This window comes from Camellia sinensis, chromosome 12, assembly GCF_055761805.1.
Source record: "Camellia sinensis isolate YWXY chromosome 12, ASM5576180v1, whole genome shotgun sequence".
Lineage (NCBI taxonomy): Eukaryota > Viridiplantae > Streptophyta > Magnoliopsida > Ericales > Theaceae > Camellia > Camellia sinensis.
The window spans coordinates 112,569,007-112,590,300 of NC_138972.1; the positions used below are offsets into that span (position 1 = coordinate 112,569,007).

Consider the following 21,294-nt stretch of genomic DNA (forward strand, 5'->3'; position numbering starts at 1 on the left):
TTTTTTAATTATTGATCTGTTTATTTTATTAATCTATTTGTGACCTGATTTGTTAATGATTCATTCACATTTTAATTCAATCCATATTATTTTTATAAATGTAAAAAATGTCAGATGTTAACTCTCAAGTACCAGTTAACCCTGAACTACCAGTTAACTCTCAAGTGCCATTTGAGAGTGATGCATCACAACAATCATCGCCAGCTACCAACTCACCTACGGACTCACTGTCTCCCCTCTCTAATAAAAATGTTATTGATTTAGAGGAAGAGTCTAATACTTGTGGAAGAAGTAAAAGAAAACCTAGTGTTGTGCGAGAACACTTTAAGAAACAACAAATCAATAGGGTGTGGAAGACAATATGTAATTATTGTAATAAGCATCTTGGAGGTGATTCAAAAAATGGAACTAGGCATTTGCATGATCTAGAAGATGATGTTTTGCCAAAAACTTTAGGTTTTGATGTTTTGAATTGGTGGAAAGCCAATTGACCAAAGTATCCGACCTTACAAGCAATAGCTAGGGATATTTTAGCTATTCCCGTATCCACTGTTGCTTCTGAGTCAGCATTTAGTACTAGTGCAAGGTTGGTGAGTCCACATCGTAGTAGACTTCATCCAAACACATTAGAAGCATTAATGTGTGCACAAAGTTGGTTGTGCAGTATAGAGATGAAATGTACTCATATTATTATTTCATTACATATTATTATTTCACTTTTATATTACCATGGAATAATTTCAATATTGAATTTATATTCTTTACTTTTTTAGGAAATTCAACATTGGAATCGGTGGGCTATGCAACTATATATGATAATGATGAGATCGACTCGGATGAGTCGTATGCCACTTTTGTGCTGTCATTTTTTTTGTTTTGATTGTTAATATTTTTTACATTTTATTATTAGTATTGATTATTTGTTTTTTTTTTCCTTTTTGTTATTTAACAAGAATTCAAGTTGAAGGAGATGATGAAAGTTGTAATGTGGTTTGAAAGTTGTATTGTAATGTGGTTTGAAAGATGATGAAAGTTGCATTGGACAAACAATCTTGTTTTTTATATTGTAATGGATTTTTTTTTTTAATTTTATTTTTTGGGTAGCCTATCTCATGCGGGCTGTGCTTTGGACTAATTATTATGTTTGCAACTTGTTGAATTTTCCTTTTTGTGGGCTACTGGACTGAATATGCTATTTCAGTTGACAGATTATGGCTGATTGATGGAATCTGTCAACTTGTTGAATTTTTTGGGTAGATTATGCTATGCTATTGACAGATTATGTTGTTATACTATTGACAGATTATGTCAACTTGTACAGATTTTTTAATTTGCTATTTAGTTTAGCTTGACAGATGATGTTGACAGATTCTCCTAATGGTTGTATTGGCAGATTACAGATTATTTGAAAATATGTACAGATTTTTTAATTTGCTATTGAGTTTAGCTTGACAGATTATGTTGACAGATTCTCTTAATGGTTGTGTTGACTGATTATAGGTTATGCTATGGGATGTACAGATTCTCTTAATAGGTTGTTTAAAATTTTAAAATATGTACAGATTCTCTTTTAATTTTATGCTATCGGATTTTCTTAATTTTACAAATTATGCTATGGGATGTACAAATTCTATTTTAATTTTAAAATATGTACATATTCTGTTAATAGGATGTTTAAAAAAAAATTGAAAAAAAAAATTATGTAATTCGGGGATTTGGCGGGGTCGAGGATACCCGATCCTTGATCGAAGGTTGGGGCAGAGGGGGGGCGATGGGATCCCCGCTGGGGATCGGGGGCGGGGACAGGGACGGGGAGTGTGGTCCCCGCCCCGTTGCCATTCGTAACTGCCTATTGTCCTTATCTTCTCCTACATACTAATTTATACAAATTTTTAATACACATTTTTTCGTAAAAAGTCAAAAATTTAACCCAAACAACTATTTTTTTTCCCTCAATTTTTTAATCTAAAAAGTTAAAAAATGTACTTATTTAAGACACTTTAAACAATCTAAGTAAAATAATCAAGTTATTAAATGAGACCCAGTTATTGAACAAATTATAGGGCCATCCTGTAACTGCCCAAAAAAACAAAACAGGAGAGGAGGCCCATTGGGCCATTAATAATACATTGTCGAAGACACCCTGAGGCGCCGAAAAAAGGATACCAGTTGGTAAAATGAACAACGCAACGGCTTCAGTACAGTTCAACTTTCAACTGAAACCGATAGTTAAAATTTTTTATTATAAAAGTCATTAAATAATTTTTTTATCGGTAAGTAAGGACGTGTGTAGTATGGTTCGAGCAATTTGAGATTTATAGGGAAGTAAAGGTAGTGCGGTACAGTTCAGATATTTAGAGAATAAAATTATAAATTGAATAATGGATTAGTGGATTAATAAATTGTGATTTAAATAGTTTTAAATAGATTGACATATTAAAAAATATTTTAATTAATTATGAAGGATTTGCATAATATATAACATTAATTTACATAATATTTTTTATATATGTAATACAAACTAATTTATATAATATTTTTCATATATATATATATATAACTATTAATTTGTAATAAATTTTACATATAAATTTTTTCATACTCATTTTTATTTTAATATTTTATTATATGTTAAAAAATATGTATCTATAACTATATATTAAATAAAAGGGGTTGTAACGCCCTCAAAATAATAACATTAAACCCATCAAATAAGACATTCATTAACATATGAAATAACCACATTCTTCTATTCATCAGAGTTTCATTACAAAAGTATTACATGTTAACAACAAAAGCAAAATGCCCTACGGGCTTACAGCTTTCCAAGTTAACACTTGGTTACAACAAAAGAGTACTAACTCAATTACACCTTAAGCCCTTGGCTTAAATTTACATGTAATACAACAAAAGTAAAACGACAAAAGTATGTCCGCCTCCAGCCTCCCAAGCTATGTCCTTGTAGGTGGCATGCTACCTGTACCTGAAAATGATGTTCCCATATAGGGTGAGCCACGGCCCAGTAAAAATACACTAAACCAAATATGAACAATGACTAAAAGATTAGCAGTTGATAGTTGGTCCACACTGATTCTTTCCTTTATCACACTTTACATTTTCATGACATACAAGTCCATGGTACAACTCATTTTCCAATTTCTTTCAATTCTCAAATTTCAACCATGGCTCAGAACCTGGCCAAACAACTCATATGAGACAATAACTCATATCAAACACTTCTCATATCATATTAGATAAACATACGAGCTATATCACACAACAACAGATAAGCATACAAGCTATATCATCACTTCCACAGATATGCATATGAGCACTATCACACTTCCAATGACAAGCATATGAGCTCTGTCAACACAATAATAGATAAGCACATGAGCTCTATCTATGGAGTCCATCCCCTATCTCCTCCCAACACATCCGGTTTAGAGGTCCATCTCCTATCTTCCCCTAAACCGTGGAGTACATCCCCTATCTCCTCCAACACAACACAATGCATATAAACAACAATTATACACATCATCACACAATACATAAATTTAATGTATTCTTTCAATCGTCAATCTCAATGACACATTCGAGTGATTAGTTTCAGTTTGCCTAATCATCATGCATTGTCTACAACAATCACGACTATCCTCCACCGATAGCCCAAAGCAGTTATTTCTAAACAGAAAATAAATGCACAAATTGATATTTAATCAACATTTCATTTCGGTGAGTGATAAATAATTCAACTACACCCTTTAACCCCATACTTTCCCAATCTCCACATTTTCACTTCATTTCCTCATTTCTCACAATTAATTATCCCAATTAATCAAACGGTGTAATTAGGTCATTTTCCATAATTACCATTTCAACCCTTAGGTCCCATTTTCATCAATGATTCAACATTTATTTCACTTCTCTACGACAAACATGCATTTAGGTTTATTATAAATAAAACTCAAACTTTTGTAAAAATAACACAAGAGCCCCAAACTTTCACAAAATTACCAAACCAACCCCAACATCTCAAAATACCAAAATTTAAAGACAAAAATCCATAGAGAGGAGTAGGATATCCCTACCTCAAATTCGGAGCCTCAAAGGAGAAGATGACAAAACCCAACGTGCTCCAAAACTCGAAATTTTCAGATTAAAAGGTAGCCCTCGACGATCAACAATTTTTTTGTAAAGGCCAAAGATGAGCAAATCACTCATACTAGATCAAAACCTAGAGAGAAGGTTGAGTTCTAGAGTGAGAGGCTCAACAATGGTGTTTTTGGAAAAGTATGAGAGAGAAGAGAAAGTGAAAAAGTGATTTGAAAAGTCAAAACACGGAACTTAAACCCGGTCGACCTGCTCGAGCGTAAAACACCACGCTCGAGCGTCACTCATAGACTCCTGCTCGAGCGCCAACAATCCCGCTCGAGCGGCGAATACACACTTCCAGAACTTCTACAGAACCAGGCCATCGCTCGAGCTTCCAACTCCCCGCTCGAGCGGAACTCACACAACCCCGCTCGAGCGGCCAATACCACGCTCGAGCGTCCAACACTGCACAAAAAATACTGGATGGGTGCAATTCCCGCTCGAGCGCCAAAACCCCCGCTCGAGCGGACAGGTCAAAATCTGGGCAACTAGTTTTGGTTTCTAAACTCAACCAACCTGTAACAAATCTGCCCAACACATCCTATAACTCAAATACGAAGTAAAAGGATGTAAACAAAATAATAATCAACTACCAACATCCACGGACACATGTCCGGATCACTGTACAACAAGGGTAAACCCGGGATCGCTATAGGGGTTTTTAACCCAAGTCTTCTGGGAGCTTCAATTTCTCAATCTAAATTTCTTGATTTAAAAAAAAAAAAAACTTAGCATTTATTAACTTTTCCCAACCCCCAAGTCTTACCCTCATAATAATACTTTAATGCATTAAGAACAAGTATAAAAAAAATCTTTAATATCCAACACATATAAATTTCTTGAAAAGTCCCAACACATATGATTATTATCCCTCATAATAACACTTTAATGTATTAAGAACAAGTATAAAAAAAAATTCTTAGAAAGTCCAACACATATGATTATTATCAAAATATTAAACTTTAATATAATATAAAAAAGAAAAAAAATAAGACATTTAAAAAATATATATATATTTAAAAATTACAAATATATTAAGGAAAATGGGGTTTCTAAACCCTAAGTCTTGTGGGAGCTCTAATCTCTCAATCTTAATTTTCTAAATTTTTGATTAAAAAAAAAAATTCTCAGCATTTATGAATTTGGTCAAAATCTCCTGATCAGCATTTATTAACTTTTCTAATTCAGATGTCTGCATTTATTGATTTGGTCAAAATCCCTGATTAACATTTAAAAACCCTCATACAAATAATTATAGATACAACCCATGCATAATTACTGCAGTAGCCTTTTTAATTTCTCATGTATACTATGATTAGTGATAAGATTGTTAAATTATTTTTATAAAAAATCTTAAAAACATAATTTATATATTAAAAAAAAATTTAAAAAATATAAATATCTATAATTATCCCGTGCATAGCACGGGTGATAGGCTAGTATTATCTATAGTGAAACAAAACGATTTTAAAAGCGGATTATAAATTTTACAATTTAGATCATGATTAGCAGATAAAGTGATACGAATGGATACGATTTTAACGAATCAACAGTGATTTAGACCCTTTAAACTTCAACTCTCACCACTTTACACACACGTGACGGGTGGTGATTGAAAAAAAAAAAAAAAAAAAGAAAAAGAAAAAAAAAAAAAAAAAAAGTGGCCCATCAAAAGAGAAAAAGAGTCAAAAGATGGGAAAAAGAGGAATTCCAATCTTTATTCTTAACCAATTAAGAGATATTTTGCGCAACTTCATCGATAAAAATCATTAAACAATAAAAAATCTCGATCAGGTAAAAATTCAACCGGAGAAGTGAAATCATTTTGCAAAATCAAAAGGATAAGAAAAGTAGTCGTTCAAAAAAGGATAAGAAAAGTGAAAGAGAGTGAGAGTGCAAGTCTATTTCATATTCATTCAGCACTATTTACGTTAGCTTTTGGTTTGCTGTGCTTGAATGGCGATTGCAGCTGTGGCTTGCTGGTTCTCTACGATCAGTTCCACGGGTACTTCTCGTTACTCTCTATCTTCTTCCCAACGCCTCTTCTCCACTTCTCACAGACCCACCACCACTCGTCTATTCATCCCCAATGCCTCCAATCGCAAGAAATCAATTCCCAACAAATCTCCTCCTTCTCCTAAATCCACCCCAGAGGTAAGTAAATACCTAATTCTCGTCATTTTCAATATATATACATATGTTGCAGTATTTCATGAACGTTGCCTTATCTAGGGCTCTATTTATTGTTAAATGTTGGTATATGATAATATGTGTAAAAAGTGTGTAAAATTGTATAAAAGTGTGTTGATATATGTGAAATGTGTATTGAAGTTTGAAATTTTTGGCATTATTTGCGTTACAATAAACAGAAAATAGGAGAATTCTGTATATCTTCAATACAGCTTTATCTAGAAGGCTTTACATAGCCTTTTTATTCCCAATATGTATATATGTCCCGCATGCTGCTGAGTTATCTGTGTTCATGCTGTGATTAAACCCCGGGATTTTCGTAAAAGAGGGACCAGTGACAAGGGACTCCAGTGGCTCGCCCTAATGTCTGAGGCTGTTTCTGGATTAGTCTCTAGTAATAGGGCACTGAACATTGAAATCTTTCATGAAAATTGCGTTGCCTCAGCAAGACTACATCTTTATCTAGGTTTTTTTATTTTTATTTATTATTTATTGGGTACTAATGAGGTATACTGAATTTTTCAAACAAAGTAGATTTCAGAAAGTATCTATTAAAAAAGAAACTAACCCTTTCTTTTTCTTAGTTCATTGACTTTCTGTAATTCATAATTTGACTGTATATGTATTGAGGGAAATGCTGGGCGGTGGTTAATGTTGGTATATGTGTATAAAGTGTATTGAAATATGTGAAAAATGTATATAAAAAAAAGAAGTGTACGAGATGTGTGAAATGCGTATTGAAAATCTAACACTATTTTTGGGCATTATTTGATCCTTAATGACCACCCATTAGGCATGACCCATATATGAATAGATCTTGTTAACGTGTCCAAAGTGCACATGTTAAGAAACTTAAAAAGATTGTATATTTTGCATGAAAGTAAGTGCAATAAAGAATGTATAATCGTTTTAAGCCTTTTTATTTTTACATTTTAGATTCCAATGGGTTGAGCATATCACGTGTATGCATTCTATGGTTTTAAAATCCTCTATGTGGAAGATCTTTGATGATATAAAACTGCAGTTTTAAATTAGTTGTCTCTGTAAAGTTTTAGAATAAGAAACTGCAGTTAACTAGCTATCACTTGTATGTATGCTTAATCTAGACAGAAGCTATATCACAGAAGAAGTTTCCTGGAAGATCAAAAGATGAAAGGCCTAACTCAATTGCTGATGGCAATAGTGGCAGAAGTAATACAGGGCGATCTCAGTCAACAGCATTTAAATCATTTGGTGTGCAGAAAAAAGATACAAAGGGATTTCTGTTAGACTTAAAGGACCAGCAGGTAAGAAGGGTTCACTTTGCATTATTTTTTTATTTTTTTGTTTTTGTTTTGATAAGTAGTGTTCACATTGCCTGATCATCTTTTTTATCATTTTCTTTCCCCCTTGGGGGTTTGTTTCCTCCATTATAAATTACATCAAATTCATTGTATGTCTCACCACCAATTTACAATGGTAGGCAGGAATTGATGCAGAAGTTGGATATGGTATAGATATCAAATTTAAAGTGTAATTGAACCTGATTTGCATACTAATAGATATGTTGATGATTATTAGACATCTGATAAGACAAAAGTTCAATCTGTAGTTTAGTTTGTTTTTTGTTGCACGAGAAAGTATGTGCATTATGTGCTTGTGTAAGGAAATGGTGTAATATAAATGTCTATCTACTGAATTTCTAGTAGGTTCTCTCAGTCTCATTGGTTATTTGTTTATCTTTTTTGTTGTCGTTTTTTACCATTAATCATCATCGTAATTGTTACTTTGTTCTATTGTTTGGCCCCTGCAATGATTTTTGCTTTAGGATCCAAGATTTGACAATTTTCATACTTTGCTGGATGTCTATGGTGGTCTTGTGCTGGAAAAACTTGCTCGTTTATTGTTTTCTAACTATTTATACGGTTATAAGAGAAGCACTTTGATCTATGCTCATTGAATTCATCTGTGCAATTGTTGCTGCATTCTTTATGGGATCTAGAAGATAATTGCGTTCTTTAGTCTGAGATTTGTCCATTTGATATCATCTTTTAACTGTTTATAAGTATAAAGTATTTTACTGTTACTTTGTTTAAGCTGTAGTATTTTCTTAACAGGTTGAAACAGGTAATCTTCAAGATGCAACCTTTCTTAATGCTGTAGCAAAGGTAAATAGTTTTATTGATATTAGAGTTTCCAGGATTATTTTTTTTAAAATTTCAGATTGAACTCCACTCAGTAGTTATGACATCTTTTTTGAACTTTTCATGTCATTCTTGCACACACACACACGCACGCACACACACACACATCATGGGAATGGTTTTGATGCATTGCTGAGTGCTGCCTCATACACTGATATCCAGCATGTGCAAATGATTTAAATCATCTGGTCCATATACTCAATGTTATTTATCAAAAAAAAAAAAAAAAAAATACTCAATGTTGGGTCAGGACTTTTTTCTATGGGCCTTGACATATGATAAAGTACTCTTTCCCTGAATGTTCCCATATGTTGTTTACTGATCAGATTGCTTGAATGAACAAACTGAAGCTCATAGTGGGTGGAGGATCTTTATAATTTATTGAAGGGAGACTAAAGAAAGTGTTGTCAACTATTAATGGGATATAAGGATTTATTTTATTTAGTATTTAGTATTTCTGCTCAAATGATAGAAGAGTAACTTTCCCATTTGCCTACCCATTTTTTAAAATTCTCAACCTTTACCATCTGAGATGTTTTGGGCTGACCAGCCTAGCCCCATAGCAATTAAATAAAAAATTGTGACTACATATAAGTAAATGGTCTACAGACACTGATTTCATTCCTCTTCATTAGTGCTTGACATTAGTATGTTCAGTAACTTTGAATGGTGTTCTTCATTTGCAAATAATTTGCCAATTCTATTTTGATTAAGTCTATATCTACTTCTGTTACCTTGCTAACTTTTTTTAATTTGATTTTTGCCTAGGTTTACTGTACCCACACCGCACCTGATTATTCCCTTCCTTGGCAGAAACAAAGGCAATACACAAGTACTGGAAGGCATGTCTTGAATTCTTTCCTCTTCTAGCGGTTCCTGAAAATATGTGAAAAATGACTTCCGTGAAAATTTAAAGATTTAGTTGATTAAAAAATGCATTATGGGTTCTGTTCTATGCTTGTTATTTACAAATGTTCAGTCTTTGGAATTTAGAAGATATTTGCTGGAGTTCAATATTTATTTATTTTGAATTTTCTTTTCAATGCAGTGCTTTTATGATTGGGGATGGGAAACTTTTGACAAATGCACATTGTGTTGAACATGGTACACAGGTAACTTTTGAAATTTTTCTATGTTCAAATTATGATTGCCTTTGCCGGTCTCTATTAGCTGCATTCCAATCAACTGATTTCAAGCTATCATCACCTGAGCCAATGGGTTTTGTAGAAATGGTCTATATCAGTGATATAATAAACTAAGTAATCATTCTGCTTCTTAGATAGGAAAAATTATTAGCACATCACTGGCTCACAAATAATTTAAGAATATTTGTAGGATAATTTGAAGTTTAAGTTCCTATTATGTGGACACTTAAAAAGAAATATGATAGATGAGGCCATGAGGCGAACAAGGTAGAGGCAAAGCGAACCGCCAAGGGGGTGAGCCACTGGGAGAGGATGCACCGAGGCAAGGTTCATTCCTTGTGATAGTGGAGCCAACCCCCTTGGTGATGATGGTATGTCGGCCTCGTGGGACACAACTACTGACAGTTTTCTATAAAGAAATTGCATTGTAGAACACAAAGTAAAGAAAGGTGTCTCATCCTTGTTGGGCATGAGAAAGGGAAAGGAAAGGCAAAAAAAGAATGCATACATCTATTCATAATTGGTTCAATTTTCTCTCTTCTAATATCTCCTGGTTCATGAATTGATATGTACTCCTTTCCCGGTTCCCTTTTCTGTAACTTAAAATGCTAGGAAGAAGAGGTTTGCCTATATTCCATTGGTTGTGTATTTCCTCCCTGCCCTCATTCTTCTTAGGATCCTGAGTATGTCATCATCTTTAAGTATTCCATCTCTCTCTGCCTGCTTGTGCATATAAATGTGTACTCATCTGCATATTATATCAAAAAAGTGTACTAATCTATATATTTGTCATCCTACAATAAGTATAATAATTAGGAGGAACTTCCGAGTGCGGGCCTTGGCACTGCATTAGGGTTAAACCTCGGAAACAACCTCTCTACACGTGGAGGTAAGGCTGTGTACATATGACCTTCACGAGGCCCCACAGTGACAGGAGCCTCATTTAGTGGGACTACCCTTCTAATTAAGATGAACTTCTGATTATATACCTATGTTTATGTCTGTGCGTATACACTTATTATGTTCAATATGTTTATTTCTTAATCATGCATTGCATCATAAAATATGTATTGGAGTTTGGTGGGTTTATAATATATTTTGTCAATATTGGTAAAGCCCAATTATATTTTTCCTCTCATTTGAATGCAGGTCAAAGTGAAGAGAAGGGGAGATGATACCAAATATGTGGCTAAGGTATCACTTGTTTGCAAGGGAAAAAATGTGCCTTCTTATATGTTTTCTTTCCTTTAATTTTCATTACATATTAGTTGTAAAATGGTTGTTTATATACCTATTTCGATACTATGATTCCATTTCATTTTTTGGAGCACTTAGAAATATATTAATGAGATACCATTTGATGAAATCCTAGAAATTAGACCATATATGTGCAATAATAGTGATAATGACCAATTTTTACGTTTGCCTTACTACTTATGTTTCCACCCTACAGACACACACACGGACACTTGCATCAAGGCAAGTCATTTTTTTGTGTAGTCTGCCTTACTTCAGAAAGACCATGAATTTGTATTTTTTGAAAACATGCTACTTCTCTTGGTGATAACCTTGATATTGTTTGCTTCAGTGCTAATTAATCTTCTTTTCAGTAGTTTCAGATTTTGCTTGTCTCATTGCTATGCAAGAAATTGTGTCCTTTGATGTTTCAAATATCCTATTGTGAATTGTTTTAATGCTTAAATTTATTAGTTTTGCTCTGATTATTCAGTTTGAGATGATTATGCGTTGCTGTTTACATTCGTCTCAGTGATTTAATGTACAGGTTTTAGCTAGAGGTGTTGAATGTGACATAGCTTTGCTTTCAGTAGAAAGCAAGGAATTCTGGAAAGGAGCTGAACCACTTCATTTTGGACGCTTGCCTTGTCTTCAGGTTGTTTTATTTCTACTGTAGTTCTTCAAAGAGGAATAGTTTCAGTTCTCAGTCTACTGTGTGCTTGAGCATATATATTGGACTTGGACATTTGAGGCTTAGTTTGGGAAGAACAAAAAATGCCAAGCAACTATACAAAAATATCAAAGATTCCTTTTTCTTTTTACTTTTTGCACATTTTTTCCTAAAACGCTAAAAAATATCCCAAACATACTATTTTTTTAACCTCATATTTTAGCAAAAAAGTTACTAAAATAGTCTATTCCCAAACCAACCCCGAGTGTGAAGATTATCACTGTTTGTGTTTGTATGTAATCATGCTGGCTTTACCATAAAAAGTTAACAAGACACTGGCATAAATAATTACATTAAAGATTATTATCGGGCTGGGTAATTGATTATTGTATAATTGAATAACCAACAGGAATTGAGGGCAGGTCAAACTTTTCTCCTATGGTTTTTCTCTTTAGGAAAATAAATAATTGCATTTGAATAGATAAACTTCTTTAAATACCATTCAAGGGCTTTCGGCTTTTCAGTATTATGTTTAAGTCCTCATGCGAATGTATTTAATAGGGTTTATGAGCCTCCCAATTGATTACGAAAGAAATATAATTGGAGTTCAACAGGCCGATGGTCACTCTTCATAGATTATAAATATGGTTTAGTCTTTCTTTCTTTCTTTCCCTTTTTTTTTTTGGATAAGTAATATGGAGTAGTCTTAATGATGACTATCGACAGTCTGATCTGGTTCACAATATATATATTTGTTTCATTAGTAAAAATTCTAAATTAATATATAAAAAGGCACCCAGGGGGTGCAACCCTATACACTATAGTAGCAAAACAAAACAAAACAAAATACTTGAATCAACTGTTCATCTTGTCAACTCAAAAGACTATACAAAGTCCAGAAATTAGTTCAATGACGGATCAACTCTAGCTGAGAACCAGTTAGCCAAAGAAGACCAAATTTTACACTTTGATTTAAAAATAGGTTCTTCAACTCCATCAAAAGTCCTCTGATTATGCTCTCCCCAAGTGATTACATAAAAGCCAAAGGCACCAAAAGGTCTTTTCTTCTCTTCCCACTAGCTCCTCTCCAAGCGTACAAAAAATCCACTACATTTGTAGGGAACACCCACATTACACTAAACATTCTTAGAATCAAAGACCAAAGATCTCTAGTAGCCACCACATAATGATCTGATTTGCTTCAGGAATCATTCTCCGAAGTTTTAACATCATTTCAACCAGTGGAAATCATATGGACCTGAATATATTGTGCCTAAAATATAGATGGAGACTTGTCAAGCTGAAGATCACGGTACTTCATTTATGCTAAAGTGGGTAGTATGTAAATGGTGCCAAAGCTTATATTATGGTTATGGCACAAGCATTATGTGAGCATAAGTGCTAGTTTTAACACGTAAAAAGCCGCTCGGATCCCTTATGAAATTTATGGCCTTTGATAGAGTCAAGTGGGGAAGGATTCATATAGCCGACCCCATCTGATAGGACTTAAGGTTTGGCTTGGCTTGGCTTGGCTTGGCTTGGCTTGGTTTGGTTTAAGTGCTAGTTTTAACAAGAAAACTTTGTGAGGGTCTTTGTTGACAAGTATGGATCAGGTTGTTCTTCTTGGTTACAATAATAATGCCTCAAAAGCACTCAAAATTATTCCATGTGCATGTGATCATCAGCATGGTTATCAGAATCCCGATCCGGATCTTACGATCCTACGATCTTACGATCCATTTGAGTACAATCGATCCGGATCATGTAAAAAACTCCTTATAGGTAGGATCTTTCGATCCTAGTAGTGGGATCTTATAGGATCGTGGAATCCCGATCTGAATCCGATCCAATTTATAAGCCTTGTTTTATATTGTATGACATATTTTGTTGTAAATTTTATGTTTGTTGTCTAAATACCATTTTATGTCGTCAAAATAAATAATAAAAATTAAGTAGTATTGAATCAAATAGACTAAGAAAAACATATTAGGAAACAAACATTCAAATATTGCGGTAATTTAAGAAAATTAAATAGTCGGAAAAACAAACTTAGCTTTAGCGAAGTCTAAGAAGGGTAAAATGATTGCAACTTTATCCCAATTTCTGGAGAAATTATTTTTGTGACTCGAATCCGTTCCACCAGGGATGCTAACGACAAACCTTATCATTCGACTAAGCTACTCTTTTGAATTCTTAATCTATTTTCATTTTCAATTTTGTTAAATATTTTTTCTTCACTTTTTATGCATTATTGTACATTGTAAAGTATTTTGTTATAGAATTCTTATTCTTCTTCACCTTCTTTTTTGATAAAATACAGAACTTTTACCATCGGGTTTTCTATTGCATAATATATGTACATTTTACATGGAGTATTATATTTTTCACAATATATTCACTTCTTTTTAATAGAATATAGGTTCATTTTGTGTATACTTTATAGGAAATATTTATTTAAATTAAATTATTATGTACTTTGTCTTTTTCGGTAGGATCTTACGATTCTCGATCCGATTCTACGATCCGATCCGATAAACACCTCCAACGATCCAACGTAGGATCCCGATTTTAACAACCTTGGCAATATCAACTACAATTTGTTTTTTTTCTTCAAATAAAACAAATTTGTTCTTTCAAATAAAATTATAAAACTAATCAGCCAACAAAATAATCAGAGAGAGAGAGAGAGAAGCCTTACATTAAGACAACAAAAAAAAAAAAAAAGAAAGAAAGAAAGAAAGAGTGACAGAGATGGAGACAACAAAGAAGAGAGAGAGAGAAGAAAAACGAAGAGCGACACGGAGAGATAGATTGAAACACTCGAAGAAGAAGATCGAACAAGAAGAAGAGAAGAAGAAGATTGAATGAACAAGAAGAAGGAACTTACCTTCAATATGGCAGTGAGCAACGAGCGGTGAGCAACCCTTTCTCTTGTCTCTTCTCCTCAATCAGTTCGATTGTAGGGTTCCTAATTGGGTTAATTGTTTTAATTTGGTTTTTTACAATTTGACACCACTTCAAGTTTCGAAAATTATGTTTTGCACCCTACAGTGCTTGAAACATGTCCCGAACGTGTCCTGAACATGTCTGGCTGCAAAAAATTCAAAAAAAAAAAGGGACACTCTCGGTAGAGTGTCGGACATGTGTTCACAGCGTGTCTGATGCGTGTCCGTGTTCGACACTGATACGCAAGCCTCAAAGAGGTATCCGTGCTTCATAGATTGGACACATACAAGAGACTTCGAGGACTATGGAGAAGTGAGAATGTCTCAAGACTGGATCTTGAGTCATCCTCTTCTTAATTTCATTGAAGACTGCAGTTGTATTCCATTGGAACTATCCTTTCTTCATACAATCAATGATGGGAGACATAAACAGGTACCCATGTCCAACCCATGTAAGCCCAATTGGGTTGACAATGAGCAACGTATTTAAGCCTATTTATTGATTTGAGCGGTTTTATTTGGGTTTTAAATGAGTATAATTGGGCAGGTTCATGGGTTTGGATTGGGTTTGCCACCTCTAATTGAATGTATATTTCAGCTACAAAATTCTGTATTTCATAATAAATTAGATATCATAGCTCAAACATACAACCATGTAATTCAGATTTTAGTTGTGAATACTTATAATGTTGCACCTAGGTCAAGCCTTTTCCATTTTAGTTGATTACATACTTCTTCCCATTGTTAGAAATATGAGATTCCACTTGAAACTAAAATTTCACATGACACTAACATGCAAATTTCACATGTTGTCAAGGTTGTTAACATAGTTATCAAAATCCCGATCTGGATCTTACGATCCTACGATCTTACAATCTATTTGAGTACAATCGATCCGGATCGTGTAAAAAACTCCTTATAGGTAGGATCTTTCGATCCTGGTAGTAGGACCTCATAGGATCGTAGAATCCCGATCCGAATCCGATCCTATCCGATCCAATTTACAAGCCTTATTTTGTATTGTATGACATATTTTATTGTAAATTTTATGTTTGTTGTCTACATACCAATTTTTGTGGTCAAAATAAATAATAAAAATTAAGTAGTATTGAATCAAATAGACTAAGAAAAACAAATTAGGAAATAAACATTCAAATATTGTGGTAATTTAAGAAAATTAAATAGTCGGAAAAACAAACTTAGCTTTAGTGAAGTCTAAGGAGGGTAAGATGATTGCAACTTTATCCCAATTTTACAAGAGATTATTTTTGTGACTTGAATCTGCTCCACCAGGGATGCTAACAACAAACCTTATCATTTGGTTAAGCAACTCTTTTGAGTTCTTAATCTATTTTCATATCCAACTTTGTTAAATATTTTTCCTTCACTTTTTATGCACTATTGTAGATTGTAAAGTATTTTGTTATAGAATTCTTCTTCTTCTTCTTCACCTTCTTTTTTTATGAAATACAAAACTTTTACCACCGAATTTTCTATTGTATAATATTATATGTACATTTTACATGGAGTATTATATTTTTCATAATATCTTCACTTCTTTTTAATAGAATATAGGCTCATTTTGTATATACTTTATAAGAAATATTTATTTCAATTAAATTATTATATAATTTGTCTTTTTCGATAGGATCTTACGATCCTCGATCCGATTCTACGATCCGATCCTATAAATACCTCCAACGATCCAACGTAGGATCCCGATTTTAACAACCTTGATCATCAGTTGATATTATCTCCCTTATCTAGGCCCTATTGTGTATGTTTATTCATATATTTGAAGTTAGTATTTCGTGTAGATGTGGGTCATTCTGGAAGTACTTTTCACTACTAGTTGATTTGGTCAAGCCGAAACATTAACAACCTTAACATTGACAAATAAATTTGTTGTGTTTGAAATGTAGACAATAGCAGAAATATCATATAAGCTCCATCAAGTTATGTGAATTTTCTACAGGATTTTCCCAGTCTACGGTGGGAGAGATTTTTTGACAAAGTACATTGACGAAATATTTGGCATTTGCTTTTACAAAATCTAAAATGTCTCTTACAATGTTTATGTAGAACAACTAAAAATTGATAGATCAATCTGTTTTTCTAATTGTCATCATACTGGAAGTCCTTGACTGCCACTACATGTAGGTGCCTAATTGCTTTGCTTTTGGATATTTATATTTTTAGTTCAAAATTACAGCATAAAGCAGAATGACGAAAATAAGAAAGTAAATATGGTACATGCTTGAAGAAAACACTAAATTTGGTTTTAGTGCCTTTGGCTTGCTAGATTCCTTGGCTACACTGAATCTTTTTTATGTGTTCAATTTGGTTTTAGTTCTCATTCTTTTTTGTGGTGCTTATTGATTTGTGGAAGGAAGCTTTAGTGGCTTTGTTCCATGGAATTTCCGTTTGCCCATATGGCAGAATTTAGTGGAATCTTGTAGATGAGAAATAAACTTAATATTTACTATTGTAATATAGAAATTCTCTATATAAATGCTATAAACATGTCTCACCTGAAAACTTTTTAAACAAGTTTTTTGTTTCTCAATGGGCAGGATGCAGTAACTGTTGTGGGATATCCCCTTGGAGGAGATACCATTTCAGTGACCAAAGGGGTGGTATCGCGAATAGAGGTGTGTTTATTTATCATAAAACTATAATATTATGTGAAAATTAGTTACTGATATTCCACTGCTCATAACTTTTGACTTGTTTTTCCCCGAACAGCAAACCTCATCTTGACGCTCAAGTTGTACATTGTTTTTAATGACAACGATCTATCTAATTCATGCTATAAATCTAATGAACTGTATATTATTGTCTAGACAGTGAGTGACAGCTTTCATCATCTTTCATTGGGGGAAAAGGAGTGGAGGCTCATTGATTGCTGCCAAAAGATGAAAAAAGTCTGTCACGTCTGAATTAAGACATGGAGATTAAATTAAGAAAACTCCGTCTGTATTCCCAGAAATACAAATAAACAATCCAGGAAAATAAGAGGATGCTTTAGGAAAAGAATAATTAATGAATTATTTTGAATCAGATTCTATGACTACTAACAGGCAGTTGCATCACAACAGAGATGATCACAGTCAAACATGCATTTTACTTAAACCATGTTAGAGATTCGAGAGTCAAAAGCAACAAAGTGGTAAAAAGAGTAATCAAAGTTTTTTTTTTTTTTTGAATTGGTGTCGAAAGCAGCAAAACTGTAATTCCATGGTATTACTCATCCTCCCTAATCCTAATCACAATTTCAAGGTATCCAATCCGGCAATCAAACATGCCCTTGGTTTTTTCTATAGACATTGTTTTACCAGCAATTTATTCTTAGTTCTGTCATTCCGTAGAAGATTATTTACCATGCATTATTTTACAACAATATGACTGGTATAGAAGACAAATTTATAAATTAAAAACTGAAGTGTCAAAACCCAAGAGTAACAGAGATGAACATTAAATGCACATTGTTTCTTGTTTAGTCTAATGTTAAGTGAACCTAGTCTATCCAATTTGAGAATTCTCCATGTGTTATGGGGCAGCTGGTTCATGATTTTAGCTGAAAAAGTGCGAAGCTGAGGCTTGCAGGATTTGGTATCATTAGAAAATATAACAATTTAACATGGTCATTGAAAATGATTACACCTTTGCACCCAACAATATCTTATATTATAATATAATATAATGGTCATGAACTTCAATTCTTTCTAGAAACAAATAAGAAGGTGATTGTAATGGCCAAAAGGTCAATTTCAATAAGAGCCGGTGCTTCATCTTGAATAGAGCTCCTTGTAGAAGGCAACTGGTTCATATCCAAGCTGACATAATTGAAATGTAACATGTGCAAGATTTGCAAAAAAGTCTGAAGCCTGAATAATTCAAGTAGATATGGCTAAGAGTGGCATTTATTTCATTTATGATCTCCATTATTTCTCAAACCACTCAGTCAACAACTGAATATTGAAAAGTGCTATAACATAGGCACTTTGATGTTTAATTGACTTAACCTTTTGCAACCATGACACTGGTTCTGTTTCTTTTACTAGACTTGAATGACTTCATTTGTGAAAGTGAGAGATTAGAGGTACTACCAGGATAACACCACTTGCTACAAATTTTTAATGTACCCTAAACTTGTTACTTTGCACCTAAGTGTTCTTGAACAAACAATCAAGGTTCTTACCAGTTCTATACTGCCAGGTCACATCTTATGCTCATGGATCGTCTGAGTTGCTGGGTATTCAAATTGATGCTGCAATAAATCCTGGTTAGTGGATGTCTAACAACTAATTTTCCACTCGTGAATGAAACTTTTTCCGATCATATAGTTGTAACTTGTAAGTATGATATAATGCAATATTTATGTGTTGAATTCTGTTTCTTAGCAATAACAATTGCTTATACTTGCTCAATTTAGGTAATAGTGGTGGTCCTGCTTTCAATGACCAGGGAGAGTGCATTGGTGTTGCATTTCAGGTAGTTCTTTGTCAAAGTTGACAATCGTTACTTGGTGTCGACTCCTTGCACCTTTTTTTTGACTATCTGCTATATATGGAATCCTAATAATTTGTACCTTGGGCAAGTTAGTTGTATCTTACAACATTCTTGCTAAGGTCTATTATTGAAGTAGTTGCAACTAGCAACAGTTATGTTTCATTTTTTTGGATCATAATTTAATGACCTGTGTTCGCCATATTTTCATTCTTGCTTGTACAAGGATTACTGACGAGTACTCTGTTTTTACGAAACAATTCCTTCAGGTTTACAGATCTGAAGAGGCTGAGAATATTGGATATGTTATTCCAACTACGGTAGTGTCTCATTTTTTGGAGGACTATGAGAGGAATGGGAAATACACTGGTAAGAAATTGTCTTAAATTATCAATTTCATTCTAGGTTTTTTATGCTTATGAACTGTATCATGCTTGGGATTAGTCCCTTAAATATGTGTCCATTGGTTTACACAAATGACGATGGTGCTGACCCATTTGGAGTGTAAGGATGAAGAAGGCTGAAATATAAACATCTAATTAGGCTTGGGGGAAATCACCTTCATGTTTATAATGATTAATTTTTGGATTTATTTCACATGATTCCTCAAATCTCTGTGTTATTAAAATTTTATACGCATTAATCACTTTAAAGTTTTTCGATATAAGTATTCTTTTGTAAAAGAAACGACGGCAGAATTGACAGAAGACTAGTATGTTCTATTTATGAGAGTTCGAACTCTACTATCAGAGAGACTTTGTCTTCCTGCCTTTTTGCCATCTATGGGTTTTATGTCATAGTGTCTGAATCTTCGAAATCCTTTAATGTTGTTCCCCTTGTATATTCCTTTATTTAGCTGTTCTGTTCTTTCATTCTTGCTGTAGACGTTATTTGCTCGTATGGATCTGTTTTGTCCTTATTCTTGACAAACATGTGCACCCACAAGTCACTGGATTGGGATTTGATTGGCTAATAGGTTTGCACTTCCATGATGATGCCTTCAGAATCTGTCCTCTCTCACAAACTCCCTGATGATTTTTTACTTTTATTAGGCATTGGCAAGTTATTTTTTCCTGCTATTTATTACAGTTCTTCTGTCTGTAGTAAGATTTTATCCTAGCCATTTAGCAAGGTCTTGCCAACCAGCTTGTAATGATCTAAAACCCACTTCTGAATAAATTTCCAGGTTTCCCTTGCCTTGGTGTGTTGTTGCAAAAATTGGAGAATCCAGCGCTACGTGCCTGCTTGAAAGTTCCATCTAATGAGGTTAATATCTTTTGGATATACTTGTGCGAATACTTGTAATTTTGTGTTTCTTCTACAAAGGTGCTTACAGAAATTTGCTAGTATGAATTACAGGCGTATGTCATTGTTTACACAAAGAGTGCTTTCAGTTCTTTTGTTGGTGATGATAGGATTTTCTAGTGGGTTGATGGTGGAGGGAGTCGAATATGGGAAGAAGTGTGAAAGATGGGAAAGTTGTAATGTGCAGATGATAGAATGAAGGCACTACAGGAAGCTGATAGTTGCACTAAGGGAACATTGGGACTGGAGGAGATCCTGTATGCCCTTTAAAAGAACAAACAGTTATAAACTTAAAAATGTAATCTAATAGTGAAGTTTGAGGTATACATCTTAGAGATCTAATGCTGTCACCGTGTCACATATTGTGGTTTAGACCTAAGTTATGGCTATTCATTTGTGCCTTCCTGCTGATTATTCCCTTTGGATTCAGAATTTTCATTTTCATGTACTAGATCATAAAAAGTGGTATTTAAAATGCTGTGGTGAAAGTGAGCTGCACTGGATGGGGCCTTGAACACATCAAATGAAATCATTAAAGAGCAGAGGTCTTAATTAGGAAATAATGATTATTTGATTGACATAATTAATGCACCATCAAGGGAGAGACTTGATTCAGGTTATAGCCAATGAGAGGGAGATTAATGATCTGGTACTGGGCCGGACAGATCTAAGCCAGACAGGGTTTTGCCGGACAGATTTGGGTTGGGCAAGTGTTGGGCCGAGGATGTGCGGCCCAGTTTGGAAAGAAGCTGCTCGGCAAGGCAGTGCTCGGTTGGACCGAGCTGCTTGATCAGGCGATGGTGGAGCCAGTCAAGCTGAGTGACCGGCGCCCGGAAAGGCGTGGTCAGCCGAGGTAATCGTTTGATCGGCAGGAAGGCCGACCACAGGAGGTGCCCCGGGCTAGGCTTTGCCGAGATGCCGACTAGCCCGGTCCTCCTTGGGCTAAGCCAGTGAAG

General features: G+C 34.1%; 1 protein-coding gene across 2 annotated transcripts in view; it reads left to right on the forward strand.

The window, feature by feature from the left end:
- The first annotated feature begins 5,916 nt into the window (after positions 1 to 5,916).
- DEG2 (DEGP protease 2) overlaps positions 5,917 to 21,294 on the forward strand; it is a 31,043-nt gene continuing 15,665 nt past the window's right edge. For both annotated transcript variants that reach the window (XR_014347064.1, XM_028243997.2), the window contains exons 1-12: positions 5,917 to 6,309; positions 7,452 to 7,631; positions 8,442 to 8,492; positions 9,297 to 9,370; positions 9,577 to 9,640; positions 10,823 to 10,867; positions 11,457 to 11,564; positions 17,098 to 17,175; positions 18,743 to 18,809; positions 18,960 to 19,018; positions 19,303 to 19,402; positions 20,220 to 20,299. Coding sequence is in view for 1 of the 2 variants with exons in the window: in XM_028243997.2 (XP_028099798.2) it covers positions 6,112 to 6,309; positions 7,452 to 7,631; positions 8,442 to 8,492; positions 9,297 to 9,370; positions 9,577 to 9,640; positions 10,823 to 10,867; positions 11,457 to 11,564; positions 17,098 to 17,175; positions 18,743 to 18,809; positions 18,960 to 19,018; positions 19,303 to 19,402; positions 20,220 to 20,299 (1,104 nt within the window). In the remaining variant the exon portion in view is untranslated. The remainder of the gene's footprint in view (positions 6,310 to 7,451; positions 7,632 to 8,441; positions 8,493 to 9,296; positions 9,371 to 9,576; positions 9,641 to 10,822; positions 10,868 to 11,456; positions 11,565 to 17,097; positions 17,176 to 18,742; positions 18,810 to 18,959; positions 19,019 to 19,302; positions 19,403 to 20,219; positions 20,300 to 21,294) is intronic.